The 17,641-nt window shown below is 39.8% G+C and overlaps 1 protein-coding gene across 1 annotated transcript in view; it reads left to right on the top strand.

The window, feature by feature from the left end:
* The first annotated feature begins 3,225 nt into the window (after positions 1 to 3,225).
* The window catches only part of FRMD4A (FERM domain containing 4A), a 554,591-nt gene continuing 540,175 nt past the window's right edge, over positions 3,226 to 17,641 (top strand). The window contains exons 1-2 of the mRNA XM_050936795.1: positions 3,226 to 3,514; positions 3,953 to 4,089. Of these exons, the coding sequence (XP_050792752.1) occupies positions 4,045 to 4,089 (45 nt within the window). The 5' untranslated portion in view covers positions 3,226 to 3,514; positions 3,953 to 4,044. The remainder of the gene's footprint in view (positions 3,515 to 3,952; positions 4,090 to 17,641) is intronic.

Genomic DNA, 17,641 nt, shown 5'->3' with positions numbered 1-17,641 from the left:
GTTCTTTACTTTTCATGCTTTTAAAGACTTGTTACCTCTAATTTCATTTGAACACATTCCTTTTATCTCCACTAATTCTTCTGCTACTGTTTGTTGGCTGCAGCTCAGTTTTTCTTGTGAAATTCTGGATTTGCCCTTGTGATTTTTATTAGGATCTTGGGTAGGAGTTGGACTTTAAATCAAGGCTGGATGCCTTCCCAATCAATATGTTATAGCTCAAATAGAAGAGATGGGCTTGATGCAGGAATTACTGGGTGAGGCTCACTAGGCCGTGTTATAGAAGAAGTCAGACTAGATGACTATCATGGTCCCTTCTGGCCTTAACATCTATGACTTTCTGGCAGTATGGCTTGTGTCCTGCTGAGAAAGTTTCCTTTGACAGTAGGATCTGAAATTCATGTATGGGGGGGGAGGGTAATTGTTGTATTCTCTTTCGTTTTCAGTTCTTGTTAACATCCTAGAGGACTAAAATTCTGACCGTTAGGGGTAAGATTTTCCATATACCAAATACCAGTTAGGTACCAAAATAATGATCAGGTTTTCAGAAGTGCTCAATATTCAGCAGCAATAACTGTATGGGTACAAATCCCTCTAAACACAGCCTGGTTTGTGCTCAAGTTGACGGTTAAATTGTTTGCCTAGTTTCCAGCTAGGAAAACATTTTCCCCTCAGCCCCATGACATACTACCAGGGACTTGGGGATGGCGAATATAGCTGGATGCAAAACTATTTCCTCATCCCATTTAAAGATGCAGGGGTGGAGCACCCACAGGGAAAAATAAGTCAGCACCTTTGAGCCAAGCCATTGCTTACTCCAGGATCTGCCTCCCCTGTGACAAGAGCTCAGTTACTGAAGTGCCTGTTGATAACTGCTCCAGCTATAACAGTTCGGCGACCCAGATCAGGTTGTTACAAACAGCATGGTTTATTGGCAACTTCACAGAAATACAGAGAAAATGACCAAGTAAGAGACAGGCACAAAAAAAATATACCCCAGTTGCTTCCTACAGAAAACTTAACTTGTCTGAGGTTCAAACATGGCAAGGATTTTACCTCTTTGTAGAAAAGTCCTTGTTCTCACAGAGGCCAGAGATGTCTGATTCTGCTCACCCACTGTCTGTCACATGATCCAGAGTGCACATGTGTGTCTGTCATCAGAGAGACTTCCTTTTCTTATAGACTGGTTTTCAAGAGTTCCTTAGTTAAGTTTTGAAGATTACCTTGTCCATTAGTCCAGAGTCAACCAATATGGTTTTTTCTTTTTATGATAGAACTGCTTGTAAATTGTAAGACAAAACACATTTCTTGTACAGCTGATTAAAATCCAGGGCAAAAAATATGAAAATTTTATTAAAAATTTCCCCTACTTTTTTAAAAAATCAGAATTTTGAATCTTGAAACATAATCAAAATATTGAAATTTAAAATTTAACCAGCTGTGTTTGATCAGTTTTATCTGTTTTAGTGGTTCTTCTTTTGTCCCTAAACATACATGGATATTAGCCAATGTTCTCTTTTATAGATACATTTCCAAATGAGTCTCTTAAAATTTGTGGCACAAGGAAAAATTCTCATGTCCTCCTCCTTGCATGTACAGTTGTCAGTCAACAGTTTTCCAGATAACAACCTTTGAGATGCAGTATTGTAGCTGTGTCAATCTCAACTTATTAGAGAGACAAGGTGGGTGAGGTAATATCTTTTATTGGACCAGTCAAAGATATTACATCACCCACCTTGTCTCTCTAACTTTTGAAATGAGCTTTAGTTAGTGTGGTAAATTGCTGATTTCTCCAAGCTGAGCAAGAGTCAATGAGGTGTATTTGTTTCCCTAATCCTAACTGGCAACATATCCAGATAAAATGTATAGAGTGGGAATGCATAGGTAAGTTTGCAAATTTAACTCAGCACTCTACGTCATATATCCAGACACAGTTGACTCACTCCATGTGATCGATACCCTGCAACTGATAGATCTCAGACTTCTGGCCTTCTTCTGTATTGATTTCACACAGCAATGTTTTGGTTAAGGCTGCCACAAACCAGTCTTTGGTTAGGAGTTCACCCTACAGCTGTACTCTTCATAGAAGCTGGAGACTGAAGAGACCTCTGGGATCAATTTATTATCTTGCCATTGCTGGAAAATTATAACGAGTGGTTCCAAAAACCAAACAACCCCTCCAACTCTAAAAGTACTTGCCTGGGAACTGGGAAAGCATCTCACATTTGTCAGGCAGACCCTAGAGTTGCGGAGCTCACTGTTTACGCGGCTGTGTTATCCTTGTAATGACACAAATACAGAGCTGTACAGTTCCGCATGTGGGTTAGTACAGGGAAAACTTGAACAGCTGTAGCCTGTGGGTATTTACTGTTGATGTTTAAAATCTTTTGTTACATATTTTATATTTTGATGCCCTTAGACATTTTTCAAAAGGTTGCTTTCATCTTCCCCCCTCCCCTCCCAATTTCTCTGTCTCGAGTTATTTAAGGAATTTGTCTCTGTCTTCCTTGCTTCAACCTCCTGCTTCTCTTCAGAGAAGAGTGTTTTGTTTGCTTGTTTTTGGTGGGGCCCAGGGGTGTAACAACTTGTAACATCCCATGCTGGAAGGAGAGGGAGAATAGCCCCATGGGGAGAGAGATGGTAGCCTGGTGGTTAGGGTGAGATCCTTGGGGTGGGAAGATTTTACTTCAATTCCTTGCTCCATCCATAGGCTTTCTGTGTGACCATTCTGTGTCTCAGTTTCCCACCTGCTTAAAAAAAAAAAGTGGAAATGATCCCTTGAGGGGAGTTGTGAGGATAAAAACATTAAAGAGGAGCTCAAGTACGATGGACTTGGGTGCCTTACGAGTGCCTTAGATAGAGTTATCCGTGGGGGAAGTTCTGATAATTACCTAGATATGCTGATACGTTAAAAAAAAAAAAGACTAAGCTGGTGGCCTTCACAATAGGATGCTTTATTTTCTAAAGCTCTGAGAAAACCAATCTCCTTCACTTACATCCGATATTTAAACAAGTGGCTTCTTCTCAGGCTAATTTGTCTTGTGTCTTAACAGTCTCCATCCACACAATTAGCCTTCTACATCTGCCTGAGCTGTAGACGCTCCACAGGGGATCATAACATGTAGCCTTATGGAGGGTCTGGAGAGGCGGGGCGGGTGAAGATTCCTGGCTCAGCTGTTTGCATGTGGTACAGCCAGTGTGATCAGAGAGCTAACAGAGCAGGCTGTGTAATTACATGTCTGTAGTAAGTGTGTTAGCTCCACAGGGAGCTGAGTCCTTTTGGAGAGGAGGAGAAATAGATTTTATTTTTTTGGGTAACGTGAAAAGGGTCAGTGCATAACCCAGTTCTCATTCGAATACGATAAAGGTAATTGTTGCTCTCAAGTGAATGCCTGGCACTTCCTGATTCTGCTCCTCTCGTTCATTGCTCATGTCTGTATTATGCAGACGTCTGCTTTCCAAAGAGAGGAGCAGGTTTTTATGAGAAGAGAGAAGAAAATTGACCATTTTGGAAGCGGTATGTTGTGATGTTTATTAGCATTGTTTCTGCATCAGTACTGCAGGGAGGAAGGAGCAAAGAGTCTGGGACATTGCTGCTATATCCACAATAAAGATAGTGACGATTAGATCAATTAATCCTATTCAGTATTGTGGGTGTGTGGGGGAAGGGGAGGGTTGTATCCTGTATTCTAACCTCTCACGTAGGTGTTTGATATTAGTCTTGTGTTCCTGCAGCTTACTGTAGCTATGTACATCTAATCTTTAAATATCCTGCAGTTTCCAATATCTCATTCCTCCAGCAGTCTCTCCATTCCATTTCTCTCCTCCCTCTAGTGTAAAATTTGGCCTAGCTACAGCTTTTTTCCTGGATTGAGGAGGGGCTGTGTTTTTTTCTTCCTCCTCCACCTCTAGGAAAATGCTATCTGACCCTGATTCTGGATTTCTATTTTTGTAGTTTGCTGTAGGTGCTGCTGGATGCTTTGCTGTGAACCAGGGCCGAAGGCTGACCAAATCCGAGGGAGGATTTGTATGTAGGAAGAGAAGGTTATGGCTGTTCAGCGTGCTCCAGAATCTGCTCTTAGCTTGTTGATGGTAAGTTCTTGCTGAAATGTGGAGCTTATTGAGAGGCTAGTGGGGAGAGTGCATGGATCCTGAACAGAAAATCATTGAGAGACCATGTTGACTAAATGCTTTTCTTTAACAGGTCCTGGAGAACTTTGAAAATGAGTTCATTTGGAGCATATGTAGAAACGTTCCTCTAATGGTGGTTTTAAGCATATTCACCACTAATAATGTTCATATTTTGAAATGCCTTTAATATACAGGTATATTTGCATCCTGGTTTATCCCAACCTGTAGAGACTACCACATAGTTCATCATATGAGAATCTAAAATCTCTCTTCTTCCTTCTGCTTTCTCTCATTTTATCCTTGCTAATTGCAAGACAGCTAAATGCCAAGGAGTCTTTTTCCCCATCAGTCCACGTATATATGTCGTTAACAATGAATGGATGCTTAGAGATGATACTGTTATCATCATTTGGTAAACCAGTGAATAGTCACTTGACTAGCTAATGAGTATGCTGGATGTGATATTGACTGTGACCTGTAGAGAAAAATGGCTAGTGTTTATATGAGACATTTACTACGTGTTGCACTACTGACCTACTTTTCAAAGTTCTGCAGATTTATAATATTTCAGAGAGGATTATTTAGCATAAAACATGGAGGCTGAGTCCAGGAAAATAATGATATCTTGCTGCAATTAAAATAAACCTTTGATGGCATCAGAGATGGACATAAAGCTTTATTTCTATTTCAATCTCTCTCTCTCTTTTTAAATAATTTGTGTTGCCATTTTCTATGCTGCAGCATAAGAAGGAATTTTAGTGTAAGATCTCTGCTGGATTTGTTTGTGTCCAAATGTGTCTCTAACATTTCCACTGGAGGCTTTTTACAAGCAAAGAGCAAGTGCAATATATATATATATTGATCTTTGCTTTCTGACTGAGAAAGGGAATGGTCTCCTGGAACATAGCATTTGCAAACATGATGAGTTTGTCAAGGGGATGCTGTAGAATAATAGGTCTGTAGTGTCTTAAGTTGTTAACAAAGGTCAAGCTGAAAAGGGCAAATTTTATGTCTGTTGCTTGAAACTCTAAATATGCTATTAAATATACTGATGGTTTATTTTTATATGTGTTGTAGAGTAAAATGCTATACAGGCTGCCCTTTCTTTCTCCCATCCCTTCCAGGTTTTTTAAATGGTCTCTTCCTTTCCCTTGCCTCTGACCTTTCACAGGTGTACAAAAAGCTCCCCAGTTTCTAAAGCAGTCAGTGCAAATAGGAAGAGGAGGAATTATTTATTTTGTCTTACTTCTGTCTTAATTCTCAGCCTCTATTTTTATGCTTCCAATTTACCCCCTGCCTTGTTTTATTTCTTTTAGCCAGTTCTGTATGTTGGGTGAAATTCTGTCACTGTGCAAAGCTGCCTGAAAAATGTGCCCTCAAAAATCTGAGTTTCTATGGCTCTGTGCACAACAAGGCATTCCCACATGTGTTTGTATCCTGTATTCTAACTTGCAGTACTGTTTTCTGCAGTTTACTGTGTATCTAATCTCTAAATATCCTGCAGCTTCTGTTATCTCAATTCTCATACACCCATATGTAACATATCAGCAAAGTTTGTGTTGTAGATCCCCTTAGGCTACTTCATTAGTGCATAACTGCCCAATACTGCTACCAGCTACTGGAGCTACTCCTTTAGCTCAAGTGGTAGGGTTGTGTACCATGGATCTGAAAGTCCTGGTTTCTAACCCTTCTGGCAATCTGTGTAGAGGGTTGATGCATCATTGCTGGGGCAGGGAAATATGCATTGAAACTCAGTAACAAATGTCCCAACCTTCTAGGTTTAAATGTGTCTCTGGGGCATCTGTGCAAAGAGGTGTTCTGGCTTCTCTCTAGTTTTGAACGGGATGAAGATTTGTAGCTAAAAAAATCCCACTGCCCCTTTGCCTCTGCTGTTTTTGTTTTGTTTTCTGCTATATGACAAGACGTAGCCACCAATCAGAATTCCCACCCCCGCCTCTATTTAAAATGCATGCTTGAGCAGCCTGCCCTTGGGTCAGTGACAAATACCTACATCATTCATCCTGCTGTAATGGAACCTTTTCTCCAAATTCCCCTACACTACAGGGATTAAAGGATTAAACCCTTAACCTTCAGGAAATAGCTTTTCATGCTATGGTGGGCTATCCACATCAAGGGAACCTTTTTTAAACATTTTCAGTACCACACTTTTTCCATCAGTAATGTGTGCCTCAAGGGTTCCATCATCCGTTTTTTCAGGACACAATGGCAATGGTGTTGGGGATGGGTTACTTTTCTGTACATGCTATAAGACTATTATTGCTTAGCATTTACATGGTTCTTCCACCTGGAGATCTCCAGGCGTTTACATGGGGTGGTGATGTTATCCCTATTTTGCAGATAGGGAAATCAAGACAGTTAATGGGCATGCCCAAGCTCATACATAGAGTAAGACAGTGGCAGATATGGGAATGTAGATGACCCAAACACTGGACCATACTGCTTTCCCAAATGCCACTGACAATTGTAATGGCAAATTATCATTTGTGGGAGTGTCCACAACATACTAGGCACTTCCCATATGTACCTGCTGAGTATGCCCCAAGGAGCTCACAGATTAAGGAAAGACAGGTAGGCAGGCCTGGTCTGCACAGGGTTTATTATCTAATGGTGTGATCTAGTTAAATCAGAGCAAACCCCTGTGTGTGGACAGTCTTATTTCAGTGTATTATTTTTATTTACTTATTTGTATTGCACTAGTGCCTGGCAGCTCCAGTGATAGACCTAGGACTCCCATTGCGCTAGGGCCTGTACAAACACAGAGCAAAAAGACAGCACTTTTCCCATAGGGACTGTCTTTTTGTCTGCTCTGACATCAAAAATAATCATGTCCACACAGGCTAGAACTAGCTTAAATAAATTGGTTTAAAAACAGATTCAAGTTCAACTGGTGCAACTTTCCCCTGTAAACAGAAGTCAGGGAATAGGCCCAATGACGGGGCTTTTTTACACAAATCCAAATTGGGTTTTTCCTGTTGTAGAGATGTTACATTTAATACAAATGGTAACGAACTGAAAAGTTTAAATGTGAATCTCTATTTTTTGGCAGTGATCCTTCATATTAGAAATGACTTGAGTCTGGGCAGTGCCTTGCTTTGCAGAATTAATGTTACCAAGCTCTAACATACTGCACAGATTGCAACAGACAAGCAGTGTCACTTCAGCTGGAACTGAGGAAGTAGCCTGCTACAGAACATAAGCAATTTTATCTGTAGGATCACCTGATCACTAGCATCAAGGTTGCATCAGCCGCTGTGCTTTAGGAGGAGTGAGCATAATAAGAGTGTAATAGCAAGTGTATCCTCATCCCAGACAAGCCATTGCATTTTCTATGTTAGGATCTTTAGCGCTGATACAATAACAGTACACACTTTATGTTCATCTGATCAGTCTGCTGCAATGTTTTAAAGCTGCAGCCATGTATTGATCATGGGGGGTTTAATTGCATAGTAAGTTATGTTACCTGGTTTCTGCTGAGAGGGCATCACAGCATTTAATACAATTAGTTCTCAGGGATGTGACCTTTTAGAGTACCATAGGTTAAAATGCCTTTTAATATGCACTAATTGACTGCAGAGTTTGAGAATGGGAAGGCATCAACCACAGCTGTCCTCAGCAGTTAAGCCTAAATGCTGCTGCACAAAATGATCTCCTCCTGTCATGTCACTCACTGGTTCCAGTGAAGCCATTGGCTCTGCTTTCCCTGTACCTCACGGTGAAGCTTCTCTTTCTCCTCAGCAAGGGCATGGTGGGCCCTGCTTCCGTTCACGTCTGAGCTTTCATCTCCTGCTTCCCCTAGCATTGTCTTCACTGCCTCCGATCTAGTTAATGTAGCATCCCTATCTGCCTGGATACCTCTTTTAGTGCCAATCTCCTTACAAGTTTTGATGGACAGGCTTGGTTCTTCTGGATCCCACCTTCAGCTCAGCACCGTGTAACTTTTTTATTTTCTTCCCATATGAAATTAGTTGGCATCATTAACAATATGAAATAAAAATAACACTGATAACACCTATCTATAATATCCAGTTATAAGCAGAGGATGCTTTGGCTAAAGGTGGGATTCAGGATACCTGAGTTCCACTCCTGTGTCTTGCTTTGTGAATTTCCTACTTAGGATAGGATATTTCAAAGGAGCTGAATGCAATTAGGGGCCTGAATTGCACTAAATCAATGGGTGCTCAGTTCCAACCCCCTTAGGGTCCACTGAAAATCCCAGAGCCTGTTTCTCTGTGCCTCAACTTCCCCCTTTTTAAAAAGGGAATCATAATACTTCCCTCTCAGAAGTTAGACTGAACTCTTCAGAGTCTCTCAAACACTTCAGAATGTTAGGCCCTGATCTTACTTCTGTTGGAGGTCAAAGGCTCAAAGCTCAAGGCCAGGCCCTCGTGCTGAAAGGCCCTTCTGTAGGAGTAGTAGTGCTTATTATTGCTACCAAACGTATAAAATACAATGCCTGCTTTTGCTGGCTTTAGGGGTATTGGTCTCGATAACAGCTTTGACTCTCCAGAACATAGGGTACGGATGGACAGCTAAATTTTCATCCACCAACTGGGTAGTTAGCAGCCTACCCAGCTTCCATGTGCAATGCAAGTTTTGAGCATGCAGACCCTGGAATACACAGAGCCCAAATGTAGATCCTGGAACAGAAGGAAATGTGTTCTGTGCTATTCAAACTGTGCCCGTTACATCTATGGCAAGAGAGTTTGGTTTGGAGGATCATACTGATGCCTTTGGGAGAAGCAGTGTTACAAAAGAAGGGTGAGCTCATTCACTATCTAACTGTAAATGTCACTTCTCAGGTTGAAATTGTCTCACTGTTTACTACCCTCCCTCAGGATATGTAACAAGCATGTGACATTTTAACCTTGTGGCTCTGACCTCTACCTACTAATTAAGTGACCTCAGCCCCTGGGATGTAGATCTTAGCTGCTTCATTCCTTTCCAGCAAGTGAAAAGCACACAGCTGTTTCTACACAGGGCTTCATGGAGAAGCACCTGCAGCCCTCATTTGACTTCAGGGGGTATTCCGCACTTGTTGGAGGACCATACTGTGCCATCAGTTTGTAAGCAGAACACTCCATTGCTTAGAAATGGGTAGTGCAAGATTGCCTAGAATCAGGCCAGCAGCTGTCCTTTCACCCTCTCTGGCTACTATTTCAAATTTAAATCTGAAAGGATGAAATGAAGTCACCAGACCAGGCGATCACATAGTCCTTATTATAATCCTAGCATCTAAGAGCCCCAGTCATGCAACAAGACCCCTCTTCTTGCATGTACTTTTGCTAAATAGACTAATTTGTGTTTTTACCACAAGCCTTGAGCACGAGCTGATGTGTAGCTGCACAGTTCCAAGATCACCCAAGGGAAGGGATTGATGCTTCAGAGGAACACAATCCTTAACAGGAGAAAAGAACTACCCTCCCTACAGGCCAGCTCTGCTGGTTGTTGTGTTGGAGGACGGGGGTGGATGAGCCAAATATCTGCTCAGGGAGGTGGTGGGAGTGGCCAATGCACAGCATTTTTATATAAGACTTTGGTCTAATTTTGGTTGTTGGGTTTAGTGTGCGGGTGCTAGGTGGTGTTGGTGGCCTGTGATAAACAGGAGGCCTGACTAGATGATCTGGTAGTCCCTTCCATCCTTAAACTCTGTAACGCTAGCTCCTACTTACTCCTCCAGACCTGGACTCTGGCCCTCATTTATTTTTGTGTAATTCTGAAACATCACCACAATGATACTGAAGCGCCATTCTCACTGTAAACTGATGAGAGAAGGAGGCCAGGATGTTAATATTACAAATACAGAAGCCACTTAATTCAGCTCAGTCAAGTTGAGTCCTTGGATTGCTATTAGCCTCTTTGTGATGAGATCTGTATTGTGATACCTGTGCTCTTTTAGCTGGAGAATGATGAAATTATTACTGTTGTAATTCTGTTACAGCACGTGATTGATTTCCTTTTCTTTCTTTTTTGTACACGTGTTTTTTTAAAGTGTGAATGAGCAGATGGCAATGTTTCCATGTCTGACTTTTCCCCTTTATTACCACTCTCAAATCCAGGCACAAAACAGGATTTTAATTTGATGTTGTTTACTAAGGTTTTTCATTTCAGGAACATTTTTTTAACCACTCATTCAGAATGACTGGGAAGATTTTTTTTTTTATTATTATTTTTTTTTTTTGTCCAAGACATAGTCATCGATTTTGTATGAGATTATAGAATTTGGATGTTTCTGGGAGTGAGTTAGTGGGCATTTGAGTAGGCTTTCAATATGATTAATGTGAGGTTCTATACAATTAAGAGACAAGTGGTCAATTAGCATCGTGGATGGATCACTTGGTGTATTGACAATGAAAGTTCTCAGAGTATATTTTTTAAACAAAAATTGATTTGTTCATTTGACAGTGTTGATTTATCCCCAAGCCAAAATTAATAATAGATTATTCTGTAATTATATTGTTTCATCCAAAATATTTTAGTTTCACATGTGTAACTGTCTAGTCTTTACTTACTGTAGTTATTCAATTCCCTGAACTCTGGCTATGCAAGTCTTAGGCCTTGTCTACACTAAAGGAAAAAGTCAATTTAAGCTACACAATTTGAGTTACATAAATAGCGTAACTCAAATCGACGTAGCTTAGCTGTACTTACCGTGAGGTCCGCACTACGTGATGTCAACGGGAGACACTCTCCCATCAACTTCCCTTACTCTTTTCAATCAGGTGGAGTACAGGAGTTGACAGGAGAGCGGCAGGTTGATTTAGTGGGTCTTCATTAGATCACTAAATCAACTGCTGATGCATCGATAGCTAAAGCATTGATCCTCTGGTAAGTGTAGACAAGCTTTTATTTCCATAGCCCTGGTCTACACTGGGGAGAGGATTGATCTAAGTTACGCAACTTCAGCTACGTGAATAACATAGCTGAAGTTGACGTACTTAGATCGACTTACCCTGGTGTCTTCACCACAGTGAGTCAACTGCTGCCTCTCCCCTGTTGAGTCTGCTTGTGCCTCTTGCGGCGCTGGAGTATAGGAGTCAATGGAAGAGTGCTCGGGGGTCAATTTATTGTGTCTAGACTAAATTGATCCCCCATTGGATCAACCGCTACCCACTGATCTGGCAGGTAGTGAAGGCATACCCATAGTCACTCTACACTTATTTCTCCATACAATGAAAAGCTTTTATTCCACATGGCTAATGATATCAACCAGTTACAGTATAGGGAGTTGTAAGATTTCTGTATGGTTACTTCTCAATAAATACCGTGAATGTGCAAGTCTCTGTAATCTGGCAACTATATTTCAGACACTTATATTGACTTTAGGGTGAATAAAAATGTGGTTTATTTTTTGGAAAAAATTAACAGATTTTAAAAATTTAAATCAGATTATTTTGATTTTATGATGTAAATGACAGTGTTTTTCTTTTTAAAAATAAAACCAATTAATTTATTACAAAATATGTTAAGGCCTAGACTTATTCTAATCTCTTAAAACACTTATATAAAAAATAACAATGCTGAATCCATGAGTCTCCATCAAAATCTTTGAGTTAAAGGCTGCTTTTCTATATAAAGAAAAAATTAAGGGAGAAATATCTAACTTTTGAGGTCAAGCTTTATAAATGTGGCACGATAGAGCATGTATTGTATTAAGGACTTGTTTTGTTGAATAAAAATACATTTTATATTCTGTTTTGTGTGTTTAATTAAATTCCAGTTACCATCCTAACGATCCTAAGGCAGCTTGACATAAATTGTGAGCAGAACATTAATTATCTAGTAAATAAGCAATATACCATTTACCATTTCCTAACTTAATAAAATATACAATTAATTAATTAGAATCTGAAAATATTAAGCTATATAATGGATTAAATACATATATATAATTATAGTTGCATCCTCCAGGGTAGAAAAAAAGATGTACTAAATCTGATATAAAAGGTTCTGTTTGGTTGTAAATCAAGATGTTGGAATAGTTATATCAACCAATGGGAAAATAGCTGAAGTACAAATGGACAAGTTGATTACAATCGATGAATTAAATTGAGTCTGTTCATGGAGTGATTTAAATCACATTGATTTAAATCAATCCACCTGTGCTGCATTTTAAAGAAGTTAACCAGCAACAAAAATGGCTGCCTCAGCTTCAAAGAAGCTTCAAAGAATAAGACGACAAAATAATACCAAAAAAGAAATAAATAAAAGTTTAAACTTATTTCTCTTTTTAAAAGATTTTTTTTTACTATCCCATAGCATGTTAACAGACTGACTAAGCTGTATACTGTATATTTCTCAGAAGAAAAGTTTTGCAGGTTGAAATCTCTTGCTCCAACAAGATTGTAATGACCCTTGAAACAGACAAATGTGAATAAACAGATCTCAGTATATGGCACAGAATATGCTTTAAAGGGTCACTAAGAAGCATAGAATCAAAGTTATTTGGGGTTTTTTTTAGAAAGAAGAATGAATTTAAAAACCAGTCCATGATTTGTGCTTTCAGAATAGATAAAATAAGGTGTTCATACCATTCCCTTGTCACTTGGAACTGAGCAGATGCTTCCTGCACTAATTGTCGTGTCAGCATGGCCTTTTGGGGGCAAACCAACTGTTAAATAATAGCATGCACTTGTCCTGAGCAATATGGATAGGGTGACCAGACAGCAAATGTGAAAAATCAGGACAGAGGTGAGGTGAGACCTATATTAATAAAAAAAGACCCAAAAATCGGGACTGTCCCTATAAAATCGGGCCATCTGGTCACTCTAAATATGTATGGGCATCTCGTGCTCCAAGAGGCTCAGATATGAATGCACCCAATTAATGTTCCTTAAACATTACTGAAAGATGATTGCAGTGTAAGGTATTAAGGTAGGGCATTCAGCAGTGAAGCCCAAGAAGCTGATGAGGTTATGAGAAATGGCAATTTGGCTACAGTTCAAAGAAATAAAAGGCAGTGGTGAAAGGATTGTAGATCACTTCCAGTGCCAGTTCCAGTCCCTGGTCCTAATCTTTAAGGCCCTAGAAGAGCTGGGGACAAAGCTTCCTTGAATGATGCCAACAATCAACCAGAGAAGATAAGATTGAGCCCAAGCTTTATTCTTTTCAGAGTGTGTTACAAAACCCACCTGTTTTCAAAAGCCTTCCTTTGATAACTGAAGACAAAGGGTACGTTCACACTACCCGCCGGATCGGCGGATAGCGATCGATCTATCAGAGATCGATTTATTGCATCTCTTCTAGATGCGATAAATTGATCCCCGCCGCACTCCCCATTAACTCTGGAACTCCACTAGGGCAAGAGGTGGAAGCGGAGTCGACGGGGGAGCTGGGGCTGTTGATCTCGCGCCGTGAGGACGGGAGGTAAGTCGAAATAAGATACGTCAGCTTCAGCTACGCTATTCTTGTAGCTGAAGTTACGTATCTTCCATCGACCTCCCCCCACCAGTGTAGACCAGCCCAAAGAATTGCAATTTCCAAGACAGTACAAAGCTGCCAAATGCAGGAAAGGCAAAGAACAAAATCCATTAAGGACAACTGTATAATTACCTTATCTAGTGCTCAGCTAGATCTACCAAAACTAAACTACTCTTTCTCTCTGCCAGTGAAGGATTGTTCCCTGCAATGAGTTCTCCCTTGCTCCCCTCCCAACACATCCAACCAGTTTCAAACCTTTAAATATCTAAAAAGTAACTCCTTTATGGGATGCTCCAGTAATACAGACATCAAATCCATTTTGAGCATATTCGCCATCTGTGAGCAGCCTGTGATCCTAAGACTTGAAGACTCTCCAGTTTAGTTACCAGTAACTTGGGTAAAGTTAATGCAGAAATGTTGTATAACATATGTTCAGACTAATATACGTTTGATTTTTGCAACTAATGTATTAAAGTAAAGCCAGAGACAGAGTTTTGCAATAAACATGGTTGAAATATTTTTCATTCTGAATAATAACATAATTGAACCTTAATGGTCAAAGGACAATGTATTTCCGGGTAATTAATTACTGGCCATGATCGTTGATGGTTGATAACCTAAAATTATATCGTGGGCCATTAACCCTTGGTCATTAGTAGCCAGGGACATGCCTAGTCAAGGTCATTATTACTACTATACCACAGGCTACTATAATAGGAAAGCATGAAAATTAGCTGTATTAAAACCTTTTTCCCCACTCTCTTCCGTCTTTAGCGATACAGGGCAAATTGTGCTCTCAATTACTCTGGATTTATAATGACTTTAATGGATTTACTCAGCATTTATACAGATATCAATCTGAGCAGAACTTGGCCTGTTGTTTTTGGGTTGTGGACACTTATCCACTAAGAATTGGAATGAGATGAGACACAAAGAACATTTGCCTCGAACTACAATGGGCAGTGGCATCAGATGAATAACATAATTATTTAATTTAAATTTTTAAAACAACTACCACAAGGCGTGCTCTTGTTAGCTTTTCAGCAGTAGGCCGAGGAATGAGTGGCCCTGGGACACTGAACTGTTGTCTCATGCCTGTTTCATTAGCAATAAACACGGCATTCGACAGACAGTTTTGTAGGAAACAAGTCTTTATTAAGCATTCTGAGTGGCCAGTCTTACATGCTGAAAATGTAGTGTGTGTGTGTGTGTGTGTGTGTGTGTGTGTGTGTGTGAGAGAGAGAGAGAGAGAGAGAGAGCACGCAGCCTGGCCTCAGCTTGAATTCCTGAGACCTTGGTGTCACAATAAACAGGATCCCTCATGAAACCTGACCTTTTCTCCAGTTCCAACTATCATTCTACAATCACTAAACATTTTCCCTCTGGCTAAGAGCTGAGGCACATTAATGCTTTGTGGGAGCATATCCTACTGTTTCTCATGCTCCACCTGTTGTGAGGATAAAACAGTACCCAGGGTTGTCCAGCTGGTTCTCACCAAACCTAAACTCACTGAAAGAAGGATGATGAATAATATCTTGAAAAGAAACCTGAGAGTCACTGTAATTACTAAGAATTATTTTTTTTAAAAAATGGAAAATAATTGCAATAAGAACTATCGAGCAAGGATAACTTGTATTACAGTAACGTCTTTCTTTAAAAAATGGTGATAGTCATGTTCACTGGTGGCCAAGGTTTTACATATTTATTGAATTAGACACAGAACAATAATGATGATGTATCTTGTTTGGTTGTGTTCATCGAGTGTACAAAAGTGTGCTAAGCAACTCCCATAGAATAAGATGGCTTCCTGCTCAAAAGAGCATAGCCCCATGGAAGTTAGGCACCTAAATACCTTTAAAAATCTAGCCCTGAGCTCTTTAGGGCAGAGAATTGTCTTATTCTAAGGCCCTGCTCTTGCAATGGGACTGCACAGGGGCACTAGTGGATTACAGCTATCCCGAAACAGCCAAAATAGGGACCAGGATGGGGAAAGCAACAGAATACACAAGCAGTGATTGCGCTGAAGTCTGTTGCACAACTTATTAGTGCTAAGATTTTTTTCCCCTCTGAAGTTATTTTTTTGGAGTCAGGTGCTGATTAAAAAAGGCAACTTAATCAAACAGCATAAGTTGATTTCATGTTGAATGGAGCCAATATCACTTCCTGCATCCATATCAAAGCATACCTTGCAAACACTTGTATGCTCACTGATTCAGTGAAGGTAAAGGTCTCTCATGTTTATTTCTCATTTTCTTTGTATATCCAGTAGCTGATGTGTTCTGTTTGCTTTCTCATGCCTTGTGATAGGACATGCATGTAATTTAATTAATTGTCTCTGTTTTGGAAGGCCTGTGCTTCTTATAGGATGAACACATTTTTAATAGCTCTGTTGTCAGCCTAGCTGGATCTACATTCAGCTTTTTCCTGGGAAATAGTTCTCAGTTAGAATAAGAGGCTTCTTGCCTTTGGATGCAGTATTTAAATTCCATTAGGGACCACTCATTATTTAGCATGTCGTGCATCAAAGCTGTAGGGAAGATCAGCAAAAGAACGTTAATTAGAGATGGCCCAAAGCCAAGTCCCAGATCCTGACATCTCTGAACATGGGGGAAATTTGGGTTTGGATCCACTTCCAAACACTCCAGCTTTGGGTTGCCACTCATTACAGCATTGTTAACAGTGGTCCTGTGGTTAAGTTTGAAGAAGCCACTTTCAAACACAAGTTGCAGTTTTGAACTTTCTACACCTGTGCGTGTGCACACCTGTGCACATCCACACTTGGCACATGACATTTTTCATGTCTAGCCTCAGATTTGTCAAAAATGATGTCTTTGTAGTTAAGCACTGCCAAACTGCACACCCGAAGTGTGTGCACAGGACACTTTTGAGACCTAGTTTGGACATGTGCAGAACTGTGCATGGGTCATACTGACTGACTGAAAACAGGGCGGTTGTTATATAAAGGAATTGAAGAATACAATCAAATCCTAGATGTGTTTTCATTATTGACTCATTGATCGGTAATAATAATTTTATTGCCAAAGTCCATATATGTAAAATACATACTTTCTGTCTTATTTAATGACTAACCTCTTACTAAGAGGGCAATCGAGGATATTTTCCAAGTGGTACTCAAATTCTATTATCTGTGAGTAGAATGTATGTGTACAGAATGTTGAGAATTTATTTCTTAGCGACAGTGAGGGGGTCATCTTGCCATCATTGGCCCCATTCCTGCAGCCTTTAATCAAACCGAGCGGTATTTACTTACATCAGTAGTCCCATATCAATTGACTACTCTTTGATTGATGGTTGCAGTGCTGGGTCTGTTGATTTCAGTGGGATTTTTGCCATATACTTCAATGGGAACATGTTTGGATCCTAATTCACTTGGGGATAAATTCTGGTTTTGGCTACATGAGAATAGATTCAGAGTAACTTCATTTTCCCCAGTAAAGTTCATTCTGATTTAAACTAGTATAATCAAGAGCAAATGTCAGCTCTTGTCTTATGCCTAATATAGTTTTCAGAAACTACAACACACAAAACTCAGTCCAACTTTTCTTCACACTGTAGTCCTATGGTTTCAATCAGTAAAAATTTCTCATGTGGATGAGGGTAACAGGACTGTGAGTATGTGGGTTGTTTGGTTTTGCGGTTATTATTGGCTTATTGGTGGAATATTCCTGTTCAAAAAAGGGTGACTTCTTAGTAATGATGCGTCATCAAATATGTACCTTGCATTGATATTTTTAGGTGCTAAAGCCACCATTTCAATGAAGCTGGGGTGGTGAAAATTGTCCATAACATTTTAGATATATAATTAAAGTACCATCTGCCTCTGAAATGTAGCAGATGTATAATTGATATTCACTGCTGATTTGCCACTTGATTTTTGCAGATATTAAATGCTATAATAGTTTATACAGTGGGATTCTAAATACCCATGTGAGAATTCTCTTCTTCACTTGTTCCCTACCAGAAGTGTAACTATCTTTCCTAGCACTTGGAAGGCAGAAGTATTAAAAGATAATTTGCAATAAACCAAGCCAAAATGTTACAGTACTAGGATGTA

The sequence above is a fragment of the Gopherus flavomarginatus genome, chromosome 1, assembly GCF_025201925.1.
Source record: "Gopherus flavomarginatus isolate rGopFla2 chromosome 1, rGopFla2.mat.asm, whole genome shotgun sequence".
Classification (NCBI taxonomy): Eukaryota; Metazoa; Chordata; order Testudines; family Testudinidae; genus Gopherus; species Gopherus flavomarginatus.
The sequence above is the reverse complement of the archived record's forward strand: the minus strand, read 5'-3'. Positions and strand labels throughout refer to the sequence as shown.